The 20,751-nt window shown below is 41.1% G+C and overlaps 1 protein-coding gene across 2 annotated transcripts in view; it reads left to right on the forward strand.

Annotated features, from left to right (window-relative positions):
- STEEP1 (STING1 ER exit protein 1) overlaps nucleotides 1-20,751 on the forward strand; it is a 49,140-nt gene that overhangs the window by 1,391 nt on the left and 26,998 nt on the right. For both annotated transcript variants that reach the window (XM_075834280.1, XM_075834281.1), the window contains exon 2: nucleotides 12,415-12,532. In XM_075834280.1, the coding sequence (XP_075690395.1) occupies nucleotides 12,415-12,532 (118 nt within the window). The remainder of the gene's footprint in view (nucleotides 1-12,414; nucleotides 12,533-20,751) is intronic.

The following is a 20,751-nucleotide window of genomic DNA, read 5'->3' on the forward strand; positions in this document are numbered from 1 at the left end:
AATGTCGGGACACAAGTTTCAAGTTAAAAAAAAAAAAGAGCTAAACTGACTTTTTTCCCATAGTAAGTCTTTTATTATGGGAAAAACCTTAAAAAACTATACATAATTGGTATCGCCACGTTCGTAACGACCCAAACTACAAAACTATTATGTAAATTATCCCGCACGGTGTACGCCGTAATAAAACCCCATGAAAAACAACGCCAGAATTTTTGTTTTTAGGTCACATCTCCTCCCAAAAAATGCTATAAAAAATTATTAAAAAGTCACATTTACTCCAAAATTTTACTAATTAAAACGACAATCCGTGCCGCAAAAAATAATTCCTGACACCGCTTTGTGCACGCAAAAATAATAAAGTTATGGGTCTTAGACTATGGCGACACAGAAAACAAATGATTTTATAAAAAAAAGTGATTTTTATTGTGCAAAAGCCGCAATACTTAAAAAAAAACTATATAAATTTGGTATCCCCGTAATCGTATTGACCCGCAGAATAAAGGTAACATGTAATTTAGGGCGCACTGTGGATGCCGAAAAAAAACCCAATAAAAAACTATTCCAGAATTGCTTGTTTTTGGTAATTTCCTTTACCAAAAAATGAAATAAAAAGTGATCAAAAAGTCGTATGTGTTCTAAAATGGTACCAATAAAATCTACAGCCCGTCTCGCAAAAAACAAGCCCGCACACCGCTCCATCAAAATCCAGTAGGTGCTCCTTTGCTTCTGAGGCCGGTGCTTCAGTCCAGTAGCACGCTACGGCCACGTGGGATATTTCCTAAAACTGCAGAAACTGGGCAATAAACATTGAGTTGCGTTTCTCTGGTAAAACCTTCTGTGTTATAAAGAAAATTCGATTAAAAATTAATTTCTGCAAAAAAAATATTGAATTTGTAAATTTCACCTCTACTTTGCTTTAATTCCTGTGAAATGTCTAAAGGGTTAAGAAATTTTCTAAGTGCTGTTTTGAATACTTTGAGGGGTGAAGTTTTTAAAATGGGGTGACCTTTTTGGGGGTTTCTAATATATAAGGCCCTCAAAGTCACTTCACAACTGAACTGGCCCCTGTAAAAATAGCCTTTTGAAATTTTCTTGAAAATTTGAGAAATTGCTGCTAAAGTTCTAAGCCTTGTGAGGTCATAGAAAAATAAAAGGATGTTCAAAAAACGATGCCAATCTAAAGTAGACACATGGGGGATGTTAATTAGCAACAATTTTGTGTGTGGTAACTGCCTGTCTTACAAGCAGATACATTTAAAGAGGCTCTGTCACCAGATTTTGCAACCCCTATCTGCTATTGCAGCAGATCGGCGCTGCAATGTAGATTACAGTAACGTTTTTATTTTATTTTTTTAAAACGAGCATTTTTGGCCAAGTTATGACCATTTTTGTATTTATGCAAATGAGGCTTGCAAAAGTACAACTGGGCGTGTATTATGTGTGTACATCGGGGCGTTTTTACTTTTACTAGCTGGGCGTTAGGAGTGGGAGTGTATGATGCTGACAAATCAGCATCATCCACTTCTGTTTGTTAACACCCAGCTTCTGGCAGTGCAGACACACAGCGTGTTCTCGAGAGATCACGCTGTGACGTCACTCACAGGTCCTGCATCGTGTCGGCCACATCGGCACCAGATGCTACAGTTGATTCTGCAGCAGCATCAGCATTTGCAGGTAAGTAGCTACATCGACTTACCTGCAAATGCCGATGCTGCTGCAGAATCAAATGTAGCCTCTGGTGCCGATGTGTCCTCGCTCGTCTGACACGATGCAGGACCTGTGAGTGACGTCACAGCGTGATCTCTCGAGAACACGCTCTGTGTCTGCACTGCCAGAAGCTGGGCGTTCTGAAGAGAAGTGGATGATACTTCTCGTCAGATTGCCCAGCTAGTAAAAGTAGTAAACACGCCCCGATGTACACACATAATACACGCCCAGTTGTACTTTTACTTTTAAACAAGCCCAGTTGGACTTTTGCAAGCCTCATTTGCATAAATACAAAAATGGTCATAACTTGGCCAAAAAATGCTCGTTTTTAAAAAATAAAAACGTTACTGTAATCTACATTGCAGCGCCGATCTGCTGCAATAGCAGATATGGGTTGCAAAATCTGGTGACAGAGCCTCTTTAAATTGAGAAAAATGCTAATTCTTGCAATTTTTCGCAAAATGTTGGTGTTTTTCACAATTAAATACAGAACATATCGAGAAAATTTTGCCAGTAACAAAGTGCAATGTGTCACGAGAAAACAGTCTCAGAATCGCTTGGATAGGTAAAAGCATTCCGACGTTGTTACCACATAAACTGAAACGTGTCAGATTTGAAAAATGAGGCTCTGTCAGGAAGGTCAAAAGTGGCTAAAGAGGGAAGGGGTTAAATATCGGGCGCCAAATATAACGGCACCGATATCTACATTTTTTTTCTACCTTCCTCCATTATTTAAAGTGCCCCAGGGTTTGTGCAGCCCTCCCCATTACATGCTGCGCATGTATGGGAAGGTGATAGGTACTCTTTTCAGTCAACGAAAACTTCACAACTTATTACCAGCTTCCATGCCCACAGCCTGTTTGGACCAAGCTGAACGCTACTGAATATGATAAGGGGCATCACCGTCTGTATGTTGGCAGCGTCTGATGTTTTTGAAGGGTTAAGTGATTTTGGGCTACTGATCTGTTACTTATTCAAATCTGGAAAAAGTGTCAGTCTACCCACTTTGATGCCAGCTTTCTGCCCTAGAACCTGTTCGGGCCAGACTGATCAACTGATTTTGATGTGTCATTTCTCTCTCTGTTGGCAGTGTGAATTGTGTGGCCCAAAGTAATTTAACCCTTCAAAAACATCAGGTACTTATTCAAATCTGGAAAAATTGCCAACTTGCCAGCTTTTGTGCCCAGAACCTGTTGGCAGTGTGAGATCAGTGTCCCAAAGTCATTTAACCCTATAAATCAAACTTTGTATTGCCCACTTTGATGCCCATCTTTGTGCCAGCTCTTTCTGTTTTTAGGCTTTTTTAAAGTGTTTTCGCTTCTGGGCAGCTTAGTATTTTATTATTAACATAAGTTTTTACTTTATGTTCATAAAAAAACAAAAATACTGAATGCGAATAAGAAACCAACTTCAGCATCGTACATATTCTTCGGATGTAAACCTTTTTGTCAATCATTTTTTATTTTTAAAGTGTTTTTTTACCATTTTAGTAATGACCTGTTCCCATTGCGTTTGAGCCTTCCGTTGGACTTCTACTTTGAGAAAATTTCTGGGAGGCTGAGACTGATGCCACTCTATATGCATACAATGGCATATGTCGCCAATAGGCTTCCTGTGTGTTTGAAAAGTGCAAATTCACACTGCTGCTACCTGGGCATCTCTTCTGCTTGGGCTTGTTACTCAAATGTAGAGGCGGTATAGTCCAGGTGCCCAAAATGGGCTTAGAATGAATCTGTCACTCTTTCTTTTTAGCCCATAGACCACACACTACATAGTGACATGTCAGAAGTTTTAATCAGTGGCGGTCCGAGCACGGAGACCCCCACCGGTCGCTAAAAGAAAGCGGCAGAAGCGCTTGGGTAAGCGCTGAGCCGCTTACTTTCTGATCCGCTTTTCCCGGAAATTGAGTAATTGACGTACGGGCTCAATAGAAATTCTATGAGCCCGTACACCAACTGCTCGGTTGAGCTGCAGTTAGATGTGTTTTTACCGCGATTTGATGCGATTTTCAATGCGGTTGTGGTAAAAAAAAAAAAAGACAGAACCGCATGGAAATATGCACCAAGTCGCGGTAAAACGCATGCGGTTTTTCGATGCCATTCTAACCGCACATCAACCGCAATGCTTGTGCATGGACTCTTACGTCGTCTCACAATCTGTTGGGCTTCATTTATCGGGCAGTCCTTTTTCACATAGATAATTTTAAAACTGGGGCTAGACCTAGATGTTTTTTTGAAGTGAGCGATAAATCGCTGTCCATAGGAATAAATTAGGCTAGGGCTTCTTATCTAACTGCAATACATGGCTGTGATATTGCTGTGTTAAATCGCTGTTCATAGGAACTCATTGAGTAGCTTTAAATTCTCTTTAAAAGCGCTCCAATCAAGTCATTTAGCGGGTTTTTTTTTTTGGTTTTTTTTTTTTCTTTCTTTGTTTTTTATATCTATATCATTGTCGCATGCTGGTTTTTCAGAGCTACACACTTCTCAGGAGCGATTTTGAAGAGGTTTTCAAGATGTTCAATGCTTTCCTATGTACAAACGATTGATAACTGTCCTTTCACATCGTGTTTTTTTTGTAGTCAGAAAAACAGCTCTAGCCTAATGCATTCCTATGGACAGCGATTTATTTCTCACTACATAAAAAAAAAAGTCTAGGTCTAGCCCCAGTTTTAAAATTCACTTGTCTATGCCCCAATAAAAAAACCTGTCAGATATGATCGAATAAAAAAATAAGGGCGGTGTTTTGCCAAAACTCGTATGTCCACATGTAGCGTAAACACTACAGATTTTCCACAGTGTAAGGCCCCATGCACACGACCGTAAAAAAACGGTTTGCGGTCCGCAAAAATGGACCCATTCACTTTCATTGAACGCGGACACCTTTTCCGTAGTACGGAAGGGTGTCAGTGCCGTGGAAATGTTCCGGAAATTATGGAACGTGTCCGTTCTTTTGCATTTTGCGGGCCGTGCTCCCATACTTTGTATGGGAGCACGGCCTGAAAATACGGCTGTCGGTGGCCGGCCGTGTCCGCAATCGCGGGCCGTGATTGCGGGCACGGTCGTGTGCATGAGGCCTAATACAGTAGCAGCAGAGTGGATGAGATTTGAACAAATCTCATCCACATGTGTAAAAAAAATCTGCCGAAAAACCATTCATAGATTGACCTGGGGTGTGGTTTTTTGAATCCGCAGCATGTGAATTTATTCTTTGGAATCACTGATTTTCTGTTTTCTCAATAGAATTCAATGGGGAGTTAAAACCTGCAACAAATAGATGTTGCGATTTTTTTGCAGCGGAAAATCTGCGATTACACCTCAAAAAAAAAGCTTGTACTTAGGCTAAGTTCAAACTAGCGTTAGTATATGTTTACCTCTCTTCCATCAGAGGAAGAGAGGATCGAAACGTTAAACTAAAAGCAATGGTTCTTATAAGAATTACCATCGATTTCAATGGTAATTATTTTGTTTCAGTTGCTTTCCGTTTGTCTCCATTCGCTAGGTTTCAGTTTTTTTCACGGAAACAAAAGTTATGCAGACTACTTTAGTTTCCTTCCATGAAAAAAAAACGTGAACCTAGCGAACGGATACAAACGGAAAGCAACTGAAAGAAAATAATTTACCATTGCAATCAATGGTAATTTTAATGAACCTGTTGCTTTCCGTTTAATCTTTCGATCCTCTCTTCCTCTGACGGAAGAGAGGTAAACGTATACTAGTGTGAAAGAAGGCTTAATCAGATCTCTATAGTTCTCCAACCAGGCCGGCCTCCTCGGATGATGTTTTATCCCATGTAACTGCTGTAGCAGTCACATGGGATAAAACTGCATCTCAGGAGGCCAGGCTGCACAGACAACAGAGGGATGTGTCACCATGACTACGGAGACTGGTAAGTATAGGGTTTTTTTTTTGTTTGTTTTTTTTTTACCACTGTTTTCCGCAGTGGACATTCCGCCCCAAAAGCTGCACCACAATTTGGTGCTTTTTTTGCCTGGACTTCCCTGAGGACTCCACGGCAGATACGCTGGATACTTTTACGCAGCGTATCCGTCCTGTGTGAACCCAGCCATGTTCTATTATGGAGCTGCATCTGCTGTGTCAGTAGAGGCTGAAGCCAATTTTTTACTTATTCACTGGTAGACGCATTACGAGGTTCTGTTCACATCACGTTTTTCTATTCTGTTGAAAGGTACGGTTTTATTTTTTTGGGAAAATGTACCTTTAATAGAGGATGCAGCCGGAAACCAAAATTATTCAGGCTGCTATTTTATGTCTTATTTTACAAAATAAGTCAATGGCGGTTTTGTTGTTTTTAATGAAGCTTTTTTTGCCAGATCCAGGACTATAGAGTCTTCCTTTTATATTTTCTATTCGTTTTGAAACCACTTCTAGATTTGCCTCAAAAATCTGCAACAAATACGTGATGTGTGAATTCAGCCTTGGAGCCATTTTGTTACTCAACGAACCAATTTTATCAAATTCTTGGACACCCGTGAGCAAGATATCATTCTGCCCTCAGATTACCTGCTGTGCCAGCTGTGTCTGATCCTTCAGCTATCTGAGATAACTGACTGATCAGTAAATGAAGGCCAACAGATTGCCAGAATCATGTAAGGACGTAAGAGTCCATTCACACGTTGTGCTTGTATACTAACGGTAGTGTGAACTTAACCTTAGAATCGCATTGGAAAAAAGCATCCAAAACTGCATGTGTTTTTACCGTAACTTGGTACGTATTTCCATGGGGTTGTGTTTGTTTTTTTGTTTTCTTACCATAACGAAAAAAGCGGTAAAAACAAATTTCAAAAAGTAAAGATTCTTTTTAATAAAGTATTTTGAAAGTTACACCATTCACAGACATTTTTATTTATTTAAAAAAAGGGAAACTGTTCACCTTAATAGTTTTTTGTAAGGTAGAATTGTTCTTTACAATGGAAGTGTGACGCTAGTGTGAACAGAGCCTAAACCTGTGTTCCAAAGTGAATGAAAAGATATGGGTTCCATATTCACATGGCCATGTTTGGCCTGTAAAATACGGACAGTATGTGAGCCATATTTCCTAGATCAAACACCGTTCAGGGAGCCGGACTCTTGGCATCATAGTCATCCATGATGCTGTATGGGACAGTAGACCCGTGGTGGTGGTGGGGGGGGGGGGGAGTGACTTTATAGCATCATAGATAACTATGAGGCTAGGAGTTCGGCTCCCTGAACTGTGTTCGGTCTGGGATATATGGCCAATGTACAGTCTGTATTTATTGAAGCAGGCCTAAACAAGCAGCGGAGGGAATATTGGACTCGGGTTGTAACCCGCACATCATGGGCTCACAAGCCACAGGTTGCGAACTATGGAGTACATTCACCCTTTGCTCAGCTGATCATGATCATTCTGTCTTTTTAGGTGGCATTGACCGGTTCTGCAGCTATTTAGCTGTGCCAGTCTATCTGCTCATGTTACTTTCTCTGAGAATATATTAACAAATTTATTTGCGTTTCATGGCTAAATTAAGACTTGTGAACTTGGCTCTTTGGGAAAGCAGCACTTGAATTGTGTAAGGCTATAATTGGATTTGAGTCCTTGTGTGCGATTAGGACTCCCTGCCTGCTGTGCTGCAGTAATGATTTAATTTTTGACCCAGCTCCGTGCCGTGCTGATAACGATTCTTCGCTTATGTTATGTTAATCAAAGACATTTTTTAGCGGTAATGACCAGTACCCTTTTTACTGTTGTCTGCTGTAAACAAAATAATAAAGCATGGCATGCTATGGAGAATTGTAAAACCCCCTCTGAGTCCATGAAGATTTTTATTTTATTTTTGTTCTCTCCGTGCTTGCGCACCTCAGTGTGTCGTTTTTTTGTATTTTTTTTCTTCCGTTTTTTTTGTTGGTGAAAGAGGAGCGATTGCCATACAGGTTAAATAACACTTGTGACAAGTAGGTGATGGAAATGAAGCAAATTCTTCCCTGAGGTAAGCAGCAATAAATATTCTCCCAGCATGGCAGGACTCTTCCCTGCATCCCCCCCCCCCCCCCCCCAATTTATAAAAACCAGAGCAGGTTAGAAAACAGTCAGAGGTAGACAATGATGTGACTGAATACAAATAATTAGGAAAGTCTTCAGACCGTTTCAATTTTTCCACGTTTTGTTATGTTAAAGCCTTGTGCTAAAATAAAGAAAATTCAAGTTTCTCCCCATCATTCTGCACTCAATACCCCAAAATGACGGTGATAAAAGAATAAAGTAAAATATTGCATTGACGTAGGTATTCAGACCCAGCACCTTTTGGCAGCGATAACCGCCTCCAGTCTTTTTCGCTATGATGACACAAGATTTGCATACCTGGATTTGAAGACTTCCTGCCATTCTTCATGGCAGATCCTCTCAAGCTCTATCAGGTTGGATGGGGACAGTCGGTGGACAAACCTTTTGAGGTCTCTACAGAGATGTTCGATTGGGTTCAAGTCAGGGCCCTGGCTGGGCCACTCAAGGACATTCACAGAGTTGTCCCTAAGCCACTCTTATACTGTCTTGGCTGTGTGCTTAGGGTCATTGTCTTGTTGGAAGGTGAACCTTCGGCCCTCTGGATCAGGTTTTCATTAAGAATATCTCTACTTTGCGCCATTCATCTTTCTCTCAACCCAGACCAGTCCCCCTGTCACAGTCACTGAAAAACACCCCCACAGCATGATGCTGCCACCACCATGCTTCATTGTAGGAATTGTGTTGGGTAGGTGATGAGCAGTGCCTGGTTTCCTCCAGAAATGACGCTTAGATCTGAGGCCAAAAAGTTCAATCTTGGTTTCATCTGACCACAGAACCTTGTTTCTTACAGTCTGAGTCCTTTAGGTTTTTTTTTTTTTTGCAAACTCCAGGCGGGCTTTTATTGAGGAGAGGCTTCTTTCTCACCACTCTGCCATAAAGCCCAGATTGGTGGAGTGCTGCAGTGATGGTTAACCTTCTGGAAGTTTCTCCCATTTGCACACAGGATCTTTTGAGCTCAGCCAGAGGGACCATTGGGTTCTAGATCACCTCTCATCCTAAGGCCCTTAGTTTGGTGGGGTGGCCAGTTCTAGGACAAGTCCTGGTTATTCCAAACTTCTTCCATTTTTAATAATTATGGAGGCCACTGTGCTCTTGCAACTTTCAGTTCAGCAGGCAGTTTTTTTTTGTGCCTCCACACAATCCTGTGTCTGAGCTCTACAGGCAGTTCTTTCCTCCTCATGACTTGGTTTTTGCTCTGATATGCATTGTCCGCTGTAAGACCCTATATAGACAGGGGTGTGTCTTTCCAAATCATGTCCAAACAAATGTATTTTTCACAGGTGGACTCCATTCAAGGTGTAGAAACATTTCAAAGATGAGCTAGAGAAATGGGAGGCCCCCAGAGCTAAACTTCAAGTGTCATAGCAAAGGGTCTGAATTAGGGCTGGGCAATTCATTGAAAAATAATTTAAATTCAGCGCATTTAATTTGTCATCTTGCAAATGTCGGTTTTATCAATTATTTTTTTTCCAGTTTAAACTCTATCTGCATATTCAGAATACAGATACAGTTGAATCCAATCGTAGAGCAGGGATCATAAGGTCTCTGCTTTACCATTCACTATGTATCGCCGGACATGAGGCAGTGACCTGATCACGCCTGTCTTTTCTGTGCTGCACATACAGGAGGAGCCGAGGGATCTTCTCCATTCGTTGTTGGAACGGGTTAGGGGAATATGTATATTATTTTTATCAGGGACTATTGAGGCCAGCTGTGGGGGCATTATACATCGTTGGGGCAGCTATGGGGGACTCTATACTGTGTGGGGTGCAGCTATAGGGGCATTATACTGTGTGGAGGGCAGTAATAGGGGCCATTATACTGTGTGGTGGACAGTAATAGGGTGCCATTATACTGTGTGGTGGACAGTAATAGGGTGCCATTATACTGTGTGGTGGACAGTAATAGGGTGCCATTATACTGTGTGGAGGGCAGTAATAGGGTGCCATTATACTGTGTGGTGGACAGTAATAGGGTGCCATTATACTGTGTGGTGGGCAGTAATAGGGTGCCATTATACTGTGTGGTGGGCAGTAATAGGGTGCCATTATACTGTGTGGAGGGCAGTAATAGGGGCCATTATACTGTGTGGTGGACAGTAATAGGGTGCCATTATACTGTGTGGTGGACAGTAATAGGGTGCCATTATACTGTGTGGTGGACAGTAATAGGGTGCCATTATACTGTGTGGTGGACAGTAATAGGGTGCCATTATACTGTGTGGAGGGCAGTAATAGGGTGCCATTATACTGTGTGGTGGACAGTAATAGGGTGCCATTATACTGTGTGGTGGGCAGTAATAGGGTGCCATTATACTGTGTGGAGGGCAGTAATAGGGGCCATTCTACTGTGGAGGGCGACTATAGAGGCATTATACTGTGTGGGGGCATGTATGGGGCATTATACTATGTTGGTCAGTGTCAGGGGGTTTATTATATAAAGTAGTGTACAGCAGGCTCATTGAATAAATAATTCAATAGCATAGCATGCAAATTTGGGGTGTGGCATGCAAAAGGGGTGTGGCCTAAATCTGTCATTAATCGTAATCTAGGTTACATGTTAAATTAATTGTGATTTTTTTTTTATTTACTGTATGTTTCGGACTATAAGACGCACCCGGGTTTTAGGCAACAGAAAATAGGAAAATTATTTGTTAAATAATTTTATTCTGTTTCACCACATTCTTTTATTTTATTTTTTGCACATTTTATTATTTTCCCTAGGGGACTTGAACCAGTGGCCTCTTGATTACATGTGGAGTTACTGAAACAGCGTAACTCGCTGAGCTACGCTGTTTCCCATGCTCTCATAGTAGTGAATGGCAGTTACGGAAGCAGCGAAGCATGCGAGCTACACTATTCCCATAACTACTACGAGAGAGTACAGAAAGTTACAACGGGGTTTAGGGGGCCCCGTTCTAGAGATAGGTGCGGGTCCCAGAGGTGGGACCCTACCCTACCTGACATTTATGACATATCCTGTGGATATCAGAAAAAAGGAGATTTTTGAAGCAGCACTAGTCCCGAGTATGGTGCGGTGCACGCTGTCAAGCCAGGCAGACCCACTCCAGCACGATGTATATCCAAAGAAGTAGTAGGACAACAGCACACGTCTTCAAAGACCCTTCACTCACTTCACTCACTATGGGTCGAAACGTTGCTTGTCGTTTGTGGATATCTTGACAATAAAACCACTTTGATGATTTGAAGACGTGTGCTGTTGTCCTACTACTTCTTTGGATATCCTGTGGATATGTCATAAATGTCCTTCATGGAAAAAAGTTGTGAAAGGATCTGAAGACTTGCCGAATGCACAGTATATGTTCTGTAAAATATTGTGAAATACGTTGGAGGTATGTTATGATTGTTTATAGCCAGAGTGTGGTACTGCTTCCAAGTGACGTAAAAACCACGTCTGAATCGGTGACGAAAAACTGACACAATCGTCCCCCATTGGCAGAGGCGTTGTTTCCCCTGGGCGTCTTTGGCAGATCTGGGGCAAGAAAGCGCCATGATCTTGACGCGGTTTCTGCCTCGGAGTGTCCATTGAATGGGATGCATAAATCTGCAGCGTTTTTTGACTGCAGTCCTTGCATTCTCTTCAATGTGGAAAAAAAAACCTTTAAAATAGCCTCTATCTTCCACAACCGTTCCCTTTTCGTTTACGGCAGTGATGTTTGTGCGACGTCTTTATTTCGTGATCTAAAAAACAGAGAAAATTTTCACGATCCTGTCCCAACCTTCTGGAAACACCCATCGGATGGTCATGTGATTGGATTTCCCAGGGGTTTCCTAGCAACATTTTGTATTGTCTGTTACTTTTGCAAACCCATAGATTTGAATGTCTGCAAAAACGTACAGGGATAGGACATGTTCTATCATTTGCGAAACGGAACAACGGATCCGCAAAACATGGCTGTTTAGATGACTCCATAGAATTGTGCATAAAATGCGGATAGCCTGTGGAAAAACATGGTCGTTTGCATCAGCCATAAGGCTCCATTCACATTGCGTTTTTTCTATCCGCTGGGAATATACGTTTTTAAACACTAAAAAAGTATTGAAAGGTATAGCTCGGTGCGCAAAGACTATAATGGGTCAAACGTAGACCAAAATAGCATCTGTTTGGTCTGTTTGTCATGATTTGCGTTGGTATACTGGTTTTTGAAAGCACTGAAAAGCGTAGTCTGCTACACTATTCTGTACTTCAAAAAAACGTATATGCAACATAACTTTTTTTAGCATTGATTTTACTGGACTACGTATGCAAACGTAATGCTATACGTTTGTATCCGTTTACATACAGTAAATCTATTAGTTTTTTTTTTTTTTTTCTATAACTGTTCTCTTTAAAAAAAAAAGTTTTTTTTTTTTTTTTGGGGTACAAAATGATCGAATGTATACGGACGTATGGGTATATGCTAAATGTACACGCTATAAAAAACACAGACTTAAACAGTAAATGTTATACGTTTTCAATGGTCCACGTTTTTATAATAAAAACGTATACGCTCGGCGGATAGCACAAACTGTGAATGGGGCCTTAGTTGTGCTTTAAAATCCCTCACTTCCGCATTATTAAGCCTTGCTCCTGGTTATTGGTGAAGACTTAGAACAGGTAGTGTATCTGTATTTATATAGTTTCTCCTCTGCTCTTCTGCTTCAGACTGCCAGCTGGAAAAACTTCCCATGAGGCCTCGGGACAGAGCGAGAGTTATTGATGCAGCAAAACACGCTCACAAGTTCTGTAACACAGAGGAGGAGGAAGCGGTGTATCTGCGCAGGTATGTCCCTTGGGTCACATTCTCTGCTCTGCCTTCACTTAGACTGTTAGTCACAGATGAGATACTGGTGTTACATGCATTTTCTATTGCCGTCCACGTCTTGTTTCATTGCTTAGACCTTTCTTTTGTGTAAATGGTTTGTCCCTCAAAGCAGAAAACCAGATTCTATTCTTATTTTGCTGCAGCGGGGCAAGTGTACCAAAGTAGAAGTGATTTCTGCCAGACAATTGTGCTCGGGTATCAATTATCATTCATATATGTAAATGAATCAGGCGTTTTGTTTATGAACACACAGTGCTATATTAAATCCCCTTTTTTTTTTTTCTAAATGAAAGGTGGCATGTCAGTTGTCATTTTGTGTCATTTGAATCGTCCAGTTTTGTGAGGCTAGAAATGGAGTACATGCTTTATAGGTTAGCTCCATCACACAGACTTCCCTCCAGTTACTGTACAAAGAACACTTATCTGATCTACAGTGACCCGTAATATTTCATGCCATAACCTCTCCTATAATGGAATTTGTTATTTGCAGTTTTATTTTCTTCTTGTTACTTTTTAAATGCATCAAAACTTTGTCAACCATTAAGTATGTATCTGTCAATTGAAATCCATGATCCTGAAAAACGACCCTTTAACCCCTTCCCGCTCCTTGACGTACTATTACGTCATGGCAGCTGTATCGTTCGCGCTCCATGCCGTAATAGTACGTCTCGGGAGTAACGGCCGTTTCGGCCGTCCTCCCGACACATACAGGAGCTGTGACGCTGCTGTCTTGTTCAGCAGCTGTCACAGCTCCTACAGCGGGGACCGATCGCTGTGTCCCCGCTGATTAACCCCTTAAAAGCCGCGTTCTATAGAGATCGCGGCTTTTTAGGGGTTAAGCTGCCATCGCCGGCCTGCTACGCGATAGCGGCCGGCGATGGTGACTATGGCAACCGGACACCAAACAATGGCGTCCGGCTATGCCATAGACGGAAGCCTAGTGGGTCCTGACAACGTCAGGACCCACTAGGCTTGCTGTCAGTGAGTAGCTGACAGTTCTAATACACTGCACTACGCATGTAGTGCAGTGTATTAGAATAGCGATCAGGGCCTCCTGCCCTCATGTCCCCTAGTGGGACAAAGTAATAAAGTGAAAAAAAAGTTAAAAAAAGATGTGTAAAAATTAGAAAATAAAAGATTTAAAAGTAATAAAAGTAAAAATCCCCCCTTTTCCCTTATCAGTCCTTTATTATTAATAAAAATATATAAACAAACAAATAAACTATACATAATTGGTATCGCCGCGTCCGTAACGGCCTGAACTACAAAAATATTTCATTATTTATCCCGCACGGTGAACGCCGTAAAATAAAATAATAATAAACCGAACCACAATCACAATTCTTTGGTCACTTCACCTCCCAAAAAATGGAATAAAAAGAGATCAAAAAGTCGCATGCACCTAAAAATGGTACTGATCGAAACTACAGTTCGTTACGCAAAAAATAAGTCCTCGCACGGCTTTATTGATTGAAAAATAAAAACGTTATGGCTCTTAGAATAAGGTAACACAAAAAGTGAATGATTGTTTACAAAACATATTTTATTGTGCAAACGCCATAAGACATAAAAAAAACCTATAAACATCTGGTATCGCCGTAATCGTATCGCCCCGCAGAATAAAGTGAATATGTCATTTATTGCGCACGGTGAACGCTGTAAAAAAAAAAGTATACAAAAACAATAGTAGAATTGCTGTTTTTTAGTCACCGCCACCTAAAAATAGAATAAAAACTGATCAAAAAGCCGCATGCACCCCAAGAAAACTACAATGGATTCCTCAAGGGGTCTAGTTTCCAAATTGGGGTCACTTTTGGGGGGTTCCCAATGTTTTGGCACCACAAGACCTCTTCAAACCGGACATAGTGCCTAATAAAAAAGAGGCCTCAAAATCCACTGGGTGCTCCTTTGCTTCGGAGGCCGGTGCTTCAGTCCATTACCGCCCAAGGGCCACATGTGGGATATTTCTCTAAACTGCAGAATCTGGGTAATAAGTATTAATTTGCGTTTCTCTGATAAATCCTTCTGTGTTCTAAAAAAAATGGTATAAAGAGGATTTTCTGACAAAAAAAAAATGTAAACTTCACCTCTACTTTGCTCTAAATTTTTGTGAAACACCTAAAGGGTTCATAAACTTTCTACATGCTGTTGTGAATACTTTGAGGGGTCTAGTTTCTAAAATGGGGTATTTGATAGGGGTTTCTAATATATGGGCCCCTCAAAGCAACTTCAGAACTGAACTGGAACCTAAAAAAATAAATAAATTAGGCAATACTTCGCTTCTTACATTATACTGATAATGAGCCGTGCCCACCCCGAGATTACACCAGTTTTGACCGTTTGTCTAAACGGAGACCCCTATTAGACCGTTCCAGTGCCTGGTTTTCCCAAGCATACACCCCTGAGAAGTGTATTTCTATTGATGAGTCCCTGGTACATTTTAAAGGGAGGGTTCAATTCCGCGAGTACCTGCCGGGTAAGAGGGCAAGGTATGGCGTGAAGATGTATAAGCTGTGAGAGTGCATCAGGGTATACCTACAGGTTTAGGATATATGAAGGAAAGGCCACCCCCAAACCAGACTGCATCCTGGACTACAATAGGTACATGGGAGTGATGGACTTGTAAGATCAAGCCCTGAAGCCCTACAGCGCCATGCGGTGTGGTATAAGAAGCTGGCCGGGCACATCATACAGATGGCTTTGTACAATGCGTACGTGCTACGTCGATGTGCAGGCCAGACGGGAACTTTCCTGGAATTTCAAGAGGTGATTATCAAGAACCTAATCTTTAGGGACCAAGAAGGGGGGGCACCCAGTACTTCTGGAAGCGAGCCCACACGCATCGTACCAGGGCAACACTTTCCAGGGGAAGTTCCCCAAACTGGCAAGAAGGGAAAAAGTCAAAAGAGGTGCAAAGTCTGCTATAAGAGGGGGATAAGGGAGGACACAATATATCACATGTGACACGTGTCCCGAATAACCAGAGCTCTGTATGAAAGTGTTTTAAAATTTATCATACATCCCTTGGTTTATAATTTACCCCAATTTTACTTACCCTGATGCACTCCACACAGCTTATCCCCCCTCGTCTTTCCCCTCTGGGCCCTGCTGTGTGTCCAGGCAGCTGATAACAGCCACATGTAGGGTATTGCCATACCCGGGAGAACCCACATTACAGTTTATGGGGTGTAGGTCTCCGGTCAAAATGGTCACTACACCTCTAGATGAATGCCTTAAGGGTGTAGTTTTTAAAACGGGGTCACTTCTTGCGGGTTTCAACTGTACTGGTACCTCAGGGGCTTCTGCATACATGACTTCGCACTAGAAAATCCAGAGTAGGCCAAATGGTGGTCCTTTCCTTCTGAGCCCTCCCATTGGCCCAAACGGCAGTTTATCACAACAAATGGGGTATTGCGGCACTCAGAACAAATTGTGCAACAGAATGGGGTATTTTGTTTCTTGTGAAAATAAGAAATTTTCAGCCAAAACTACATATTATTTGACAAAAATAATTTTGTTTTCATTCCCAGCCCAATTCAAATAAGTTCTGTGAAGAAACTATGGGGTCTAAATGGTCACATTACCCATAAATGAATTCCTTGAGGGGTGTAGTTTCCAAAATGGGGTCACTTCTGGTGGGTTTCCATTGCTTTGATACCTCTGGGGCTCTGCAAATGCGACATGGCACACGAAAACCAAACCAGCAAAATCTGTACTCCAAAGAACACACAGCGCTCCTTCCCTTCTGAGGCCTCCCATGGGCCCAAACGGCAGTTTATTGCCACAAATGGGGTATTGATGCACTCAGGAGAAATTGGGCAACAAAATTGAGTATTTTGTTCCCTGTGAAAATAAGAAATTTAGGTAAAAAATTACATCTTATTGGAAAAAATGACATTTTATTAATGTCACAGCCCAATTGAAATAGGTGCTGTGAAAAAACTGTGCGGTCAAAATGCTAACAACAACCATAAATGAATTCCTTGAGGGGTGTAGTTTCCAAAATGGGGTCACTTTTGGTGGGTTTCCATTGCTTTGATACCTCTGAGGCTCTGCAAATGCGACATGGCACCCGAAAACCAATCCAACAAAATCTGGACTCCAACAAACATATAGCGCTCCTTTCCTTCTGAGCCCTCCCATGGGCCCAAACGGCAGTTTATCACCACAAATGGGGTACTGCCACACTAAGGACAAATTGGGCAACAAAATGGGGTATTTTGTTCCCTGTGAAAATAAGAAATTTTGATCACAAATGACATTTTATTGGAAAAAATGACATTTTTTTCATTTCAGAGCCCAATTCAAATACGTGCTGTGAAAAAAATGTGCGTTCAAAATGGTAACAACAACCCTAAATGAATTCCTTGAGGGGTGTAGTTTACAAAATGGGGTCACTATTGGGGGATTCCTACTGTTTTGACACCAACACCTCTTCAAACCTGGCATGCTGCCTAAAATATATTCTAATAAAAAAGAGGACTCAAAATGCACTAGGTGCTTCTTTGCTTCTAGGGCTTGTCTTTTAGTCCACGAGCGCAGTAGGGCAACATGTGGGACATTTCTAAAAACGGCAGAATCTGGACAATACATATTTAGTAGTGTTTCTCTGGTAAAACCTTCTTTGTTACAGAAAAAAAAATGAATAAAATTGAAATTCAGCAAGAAAAATGAAATTTGCAAATTTCACCTCCACTTTGCTTTAATTCCTGTGAAATGCCTGAAGAGTTAAAAAACTTTATAACTGCTGTTTTGAATACTTTGAGGGGTCTAGTTTTTAAAATGGGGTGTTTTATCAGGGTTTCTAATACATAGGCCCCACAAAGCCACTTCAGAACTCAAGAGGTACCTTAAAAAAAAGGCTTTTGAAATTTTCTTAAAAATATGAGAAATTGCTGTTTATGTTCTAAGCCTTGTAACGTCCAAGAAAAATAAAAGAATGTTCAAAAAACGATGCCAATCTAAAGTAGACATATGGGAAATGTGAACTAGTAACTATTTTGGGTGGTATAACCGTCTGTTTTACAAGCAGATGCATTTAAATTCTGAAAAATGCAATTTTTTCAAAATTTTCTCTAAATTTTGCAATTTTTCACCAATAAACACTGAATATATCGACCAAATTTTACCACGAACATGAAGCCCAATGTGTCACGAGAAAACAATCTCAGAATCGCTTGGGTAGGTTTAAGCATTCCGACGTTATTACCACATAAAGTGAAATATGTCAGATTTGAAAAATGGGCTCTGAGCCTTAAGGCCAAAACTAGGCTGCGTCCTTAAGGGGTTAAAGGGAACCTGTCACCATCATTTCACCTATTGAGCTTTACTTATCCCTCGCTGGTCGCTGCTATCAAAAGTTCATTACCGTTATCTCCTCTCCTAAACTCCTCCACTGACTGTAAATAACGCTCTGCAAACATTTTGCGCCTTTTATGTGGGATTTTGTGTGCTGGGGGAAGGTGAATCAAAAGTAAGGCACGGGGTAAACTCGGAAAGACTTGAATTAAGATTTGACTCTTTTCAAACAAAGATTTGACTCTTATGCTCATTAGCATACGGTGTGGGGACACAAAAAAACTGACTACTAAAGCTACAGAGCCGACTAAGAAGACAATTATAGGTTTTATATAGAAATGATTTTTCACCCACTAACACCAGGTATTACTGGTTTAATAGGTGAAATGCTGGTGACAGGTTCGCTTTAGAGGCTCTGTCACCACATTATAAGTGGCCTATATTGTACATGATGTGATCGGCTCTGTAATGTAGATTACAGCAGTGTTTTTTTTATTTAGAAAAATGATAATTTTTGATGGAGTTATGACCTATTTTAGCTTTATGCTAATGAGTTTCTTAATGGACAACTGGGCGTGTTTTACTTTTTGACCAAGTGGGCATTGTGGAGAGAAGTGTATGACGCTGACCAATCAGTGACCAATCAGCGTCATACACTTCTCCCCATTCATTTACACAGCATATAGTGATCTTATTACATCACTATGTGCAGCTGCATAAACACACAGTAACGTTACTCAAGTGTCCTGACCGTGAATATACATTGCCTCCAGCCAGGACGTGATGTGTAGTCAGAATCCTGACACTTCTGTAGCGTCTGTGTGAGAGCTACAGCAAGGTAAGCGTAATCTCGTTTTAAATGACACACACGCACACACACTCACCCGTTCAAAAGTTTGGGGTCACCCAGACAATTTTGCGTTTTCCATGAAAACTCACACTTATATTTATCAAATGAGTTGCAAAATGACTAGAAAATATAGTCAAGACATTGACAAGGTTAGAAATAATAATTTTTATTTGAAATAATAATTTTCACCTTCAAACTTTGCTTTCGTCAAAGAATGCTCCATTTGCAGCAATTACAGCATTGCAGACCTTTGGCATTCTAGCTGTTAATTTGCTGAGGTAATCGGGAGAAAGTTCACCCCATGCTTCCAGAAGCCCCTCCCAAAAGTAGCCTTCTTGCGTACCATACGGTCAAGCTGCTCCCACAACAGCTCTATGGGGTTGAGATCTGGTGACTGCGCTGGCCACTCCATTACAGATAGAATACCAGCTGCCTGCTTCTTCCCTAAATAGTTCTTGCATAATTTGGAGGTGTGCTTTGGGTCATTGTCCTGTTGTAGGATGAAATTGGCTCCATTCAAGCGCTGTCCACAGGGTATGGCATGGCATTGCAAAATGGAGTGATAGCCTTCCTTATTCAAAATCCCTTTTACCTTGTACAAATCTCCCACTTTAGCAGCACCAAAGCAACCCCAGACCATCACATTACCTCCACCATGCTTGACAGATGGCGTCAGGCACTCTTCCAGCATCTTTTCAGTTGTTCTGCATCTCACAAATGTTCTTCTGTGTGATCCAAACACCTCAAACTTCGATGTCTGTCCATAACACTTTTTTTCCAATCTTCCTCTGTCCAATGTCTGTGTGCTTTTGCCCATATTAATCTTTTCCTTTTATTAGCCGGTCTCGGATATGGCTTTTTCTTTGCCACTCTGCCCTGCAGGCCAGCATCCCGGAGTCGCCTCTTCACTGTAGACGTTGACACTGGCGTTTTGCGGGTACTATTTAATGAAGCTGCCAGTTGAGGACCTGTGAGGCATCTATTTCTCAAACTAGAGACTCTAATGTACTTGTCTTGTTGCTCAGTTGTGCAGCGGGGCCTCCCACTTCTCTTTCTACTCTGGTTAGAGCCTGTGTGTGCTGTCCTCTGAAGGGAGTAGTACACACCGTTGTAGGAAATCTTCAGTTTCTTGGCAATTTCTCGCATGGAATAGCCTTAATTTCTAAGAACAAGAATAGACTGTCGAGTTTCACATGAAAGCTCTCTTTTTCTAGCCATTTTGAGAGTTTAATCGAACCCACAAATGTAATGCTCCAGATTCTCAACTAGCTCAAAGGAAGGTCAGTTTTATAGCTCCTCTAAACAGCTAAACTGTTTACAGCGGTACTAACATAATTGCAGAAGGGTTTTCAAGTGTTTTCTAATCATCCATTAGCCTTCTAACACAGTTAGCAAGCACAATGTACCATTAGAACACTGGAGTGATGGTTGCTGGAAATGGGCCTCTATACACCTATGTAGATATTGCATTAAAAACCAGACGTTTGCAGCTAGAATAGTCATTTAGCACATTAACAATGTATAGAGTGTATATTCATTGAAAAAAAACTGCTTTTCTTTCAAAAATAAGGAAATTTCTAAGTGACCCTAAACTTTTGAACGGGTGTGTGTATGTATGTGTGTGTATATGTATGTATATATATATATATATATATATATATATATACACACACACATTCATTCCCTGGTAACGAGCAGATGGCCTGATATATGGGTATGTTGGAGTGCTGTGTCCATCTGTATCTGGACTATATATATATATATATATATATATATATATATATATAATTTATTATTCATGGGAATAGATATGGATATAAAAAAGCCCAGTATCAGTGAATGTGTGAGCCTGGCCTTTAAAATCGTTGTGCACCACTACTCACTAGTAAGAATTTAGCTCCCTATGGTAGTTACAAATGTGCCCCCCTTTTCCTCTAGTAGTAGGAATTGAGTCCCTACGCTTCAGTTGTCAATGCTGACACCCCACTTCCCCATATCTTAGGAATATGCCATTATGTATTAAAGGGGT

This window comes from Rhinoderma darwinii, chromosome 8, assembly GCF_050947455.1.
Source record: "Rhinoderma darwinii isolate aRhiDar2 chromosome 8, aRhiDar2.hap1, whole genome shotgun sequence".
Taxonomy (NCBI): domain Eukaryota; kingdom Metazoa; phylum Chordata; class Amphibia; order Anura; family Rhinodermatidae; genus Rhinoderma; species Rhinoderma darwinii.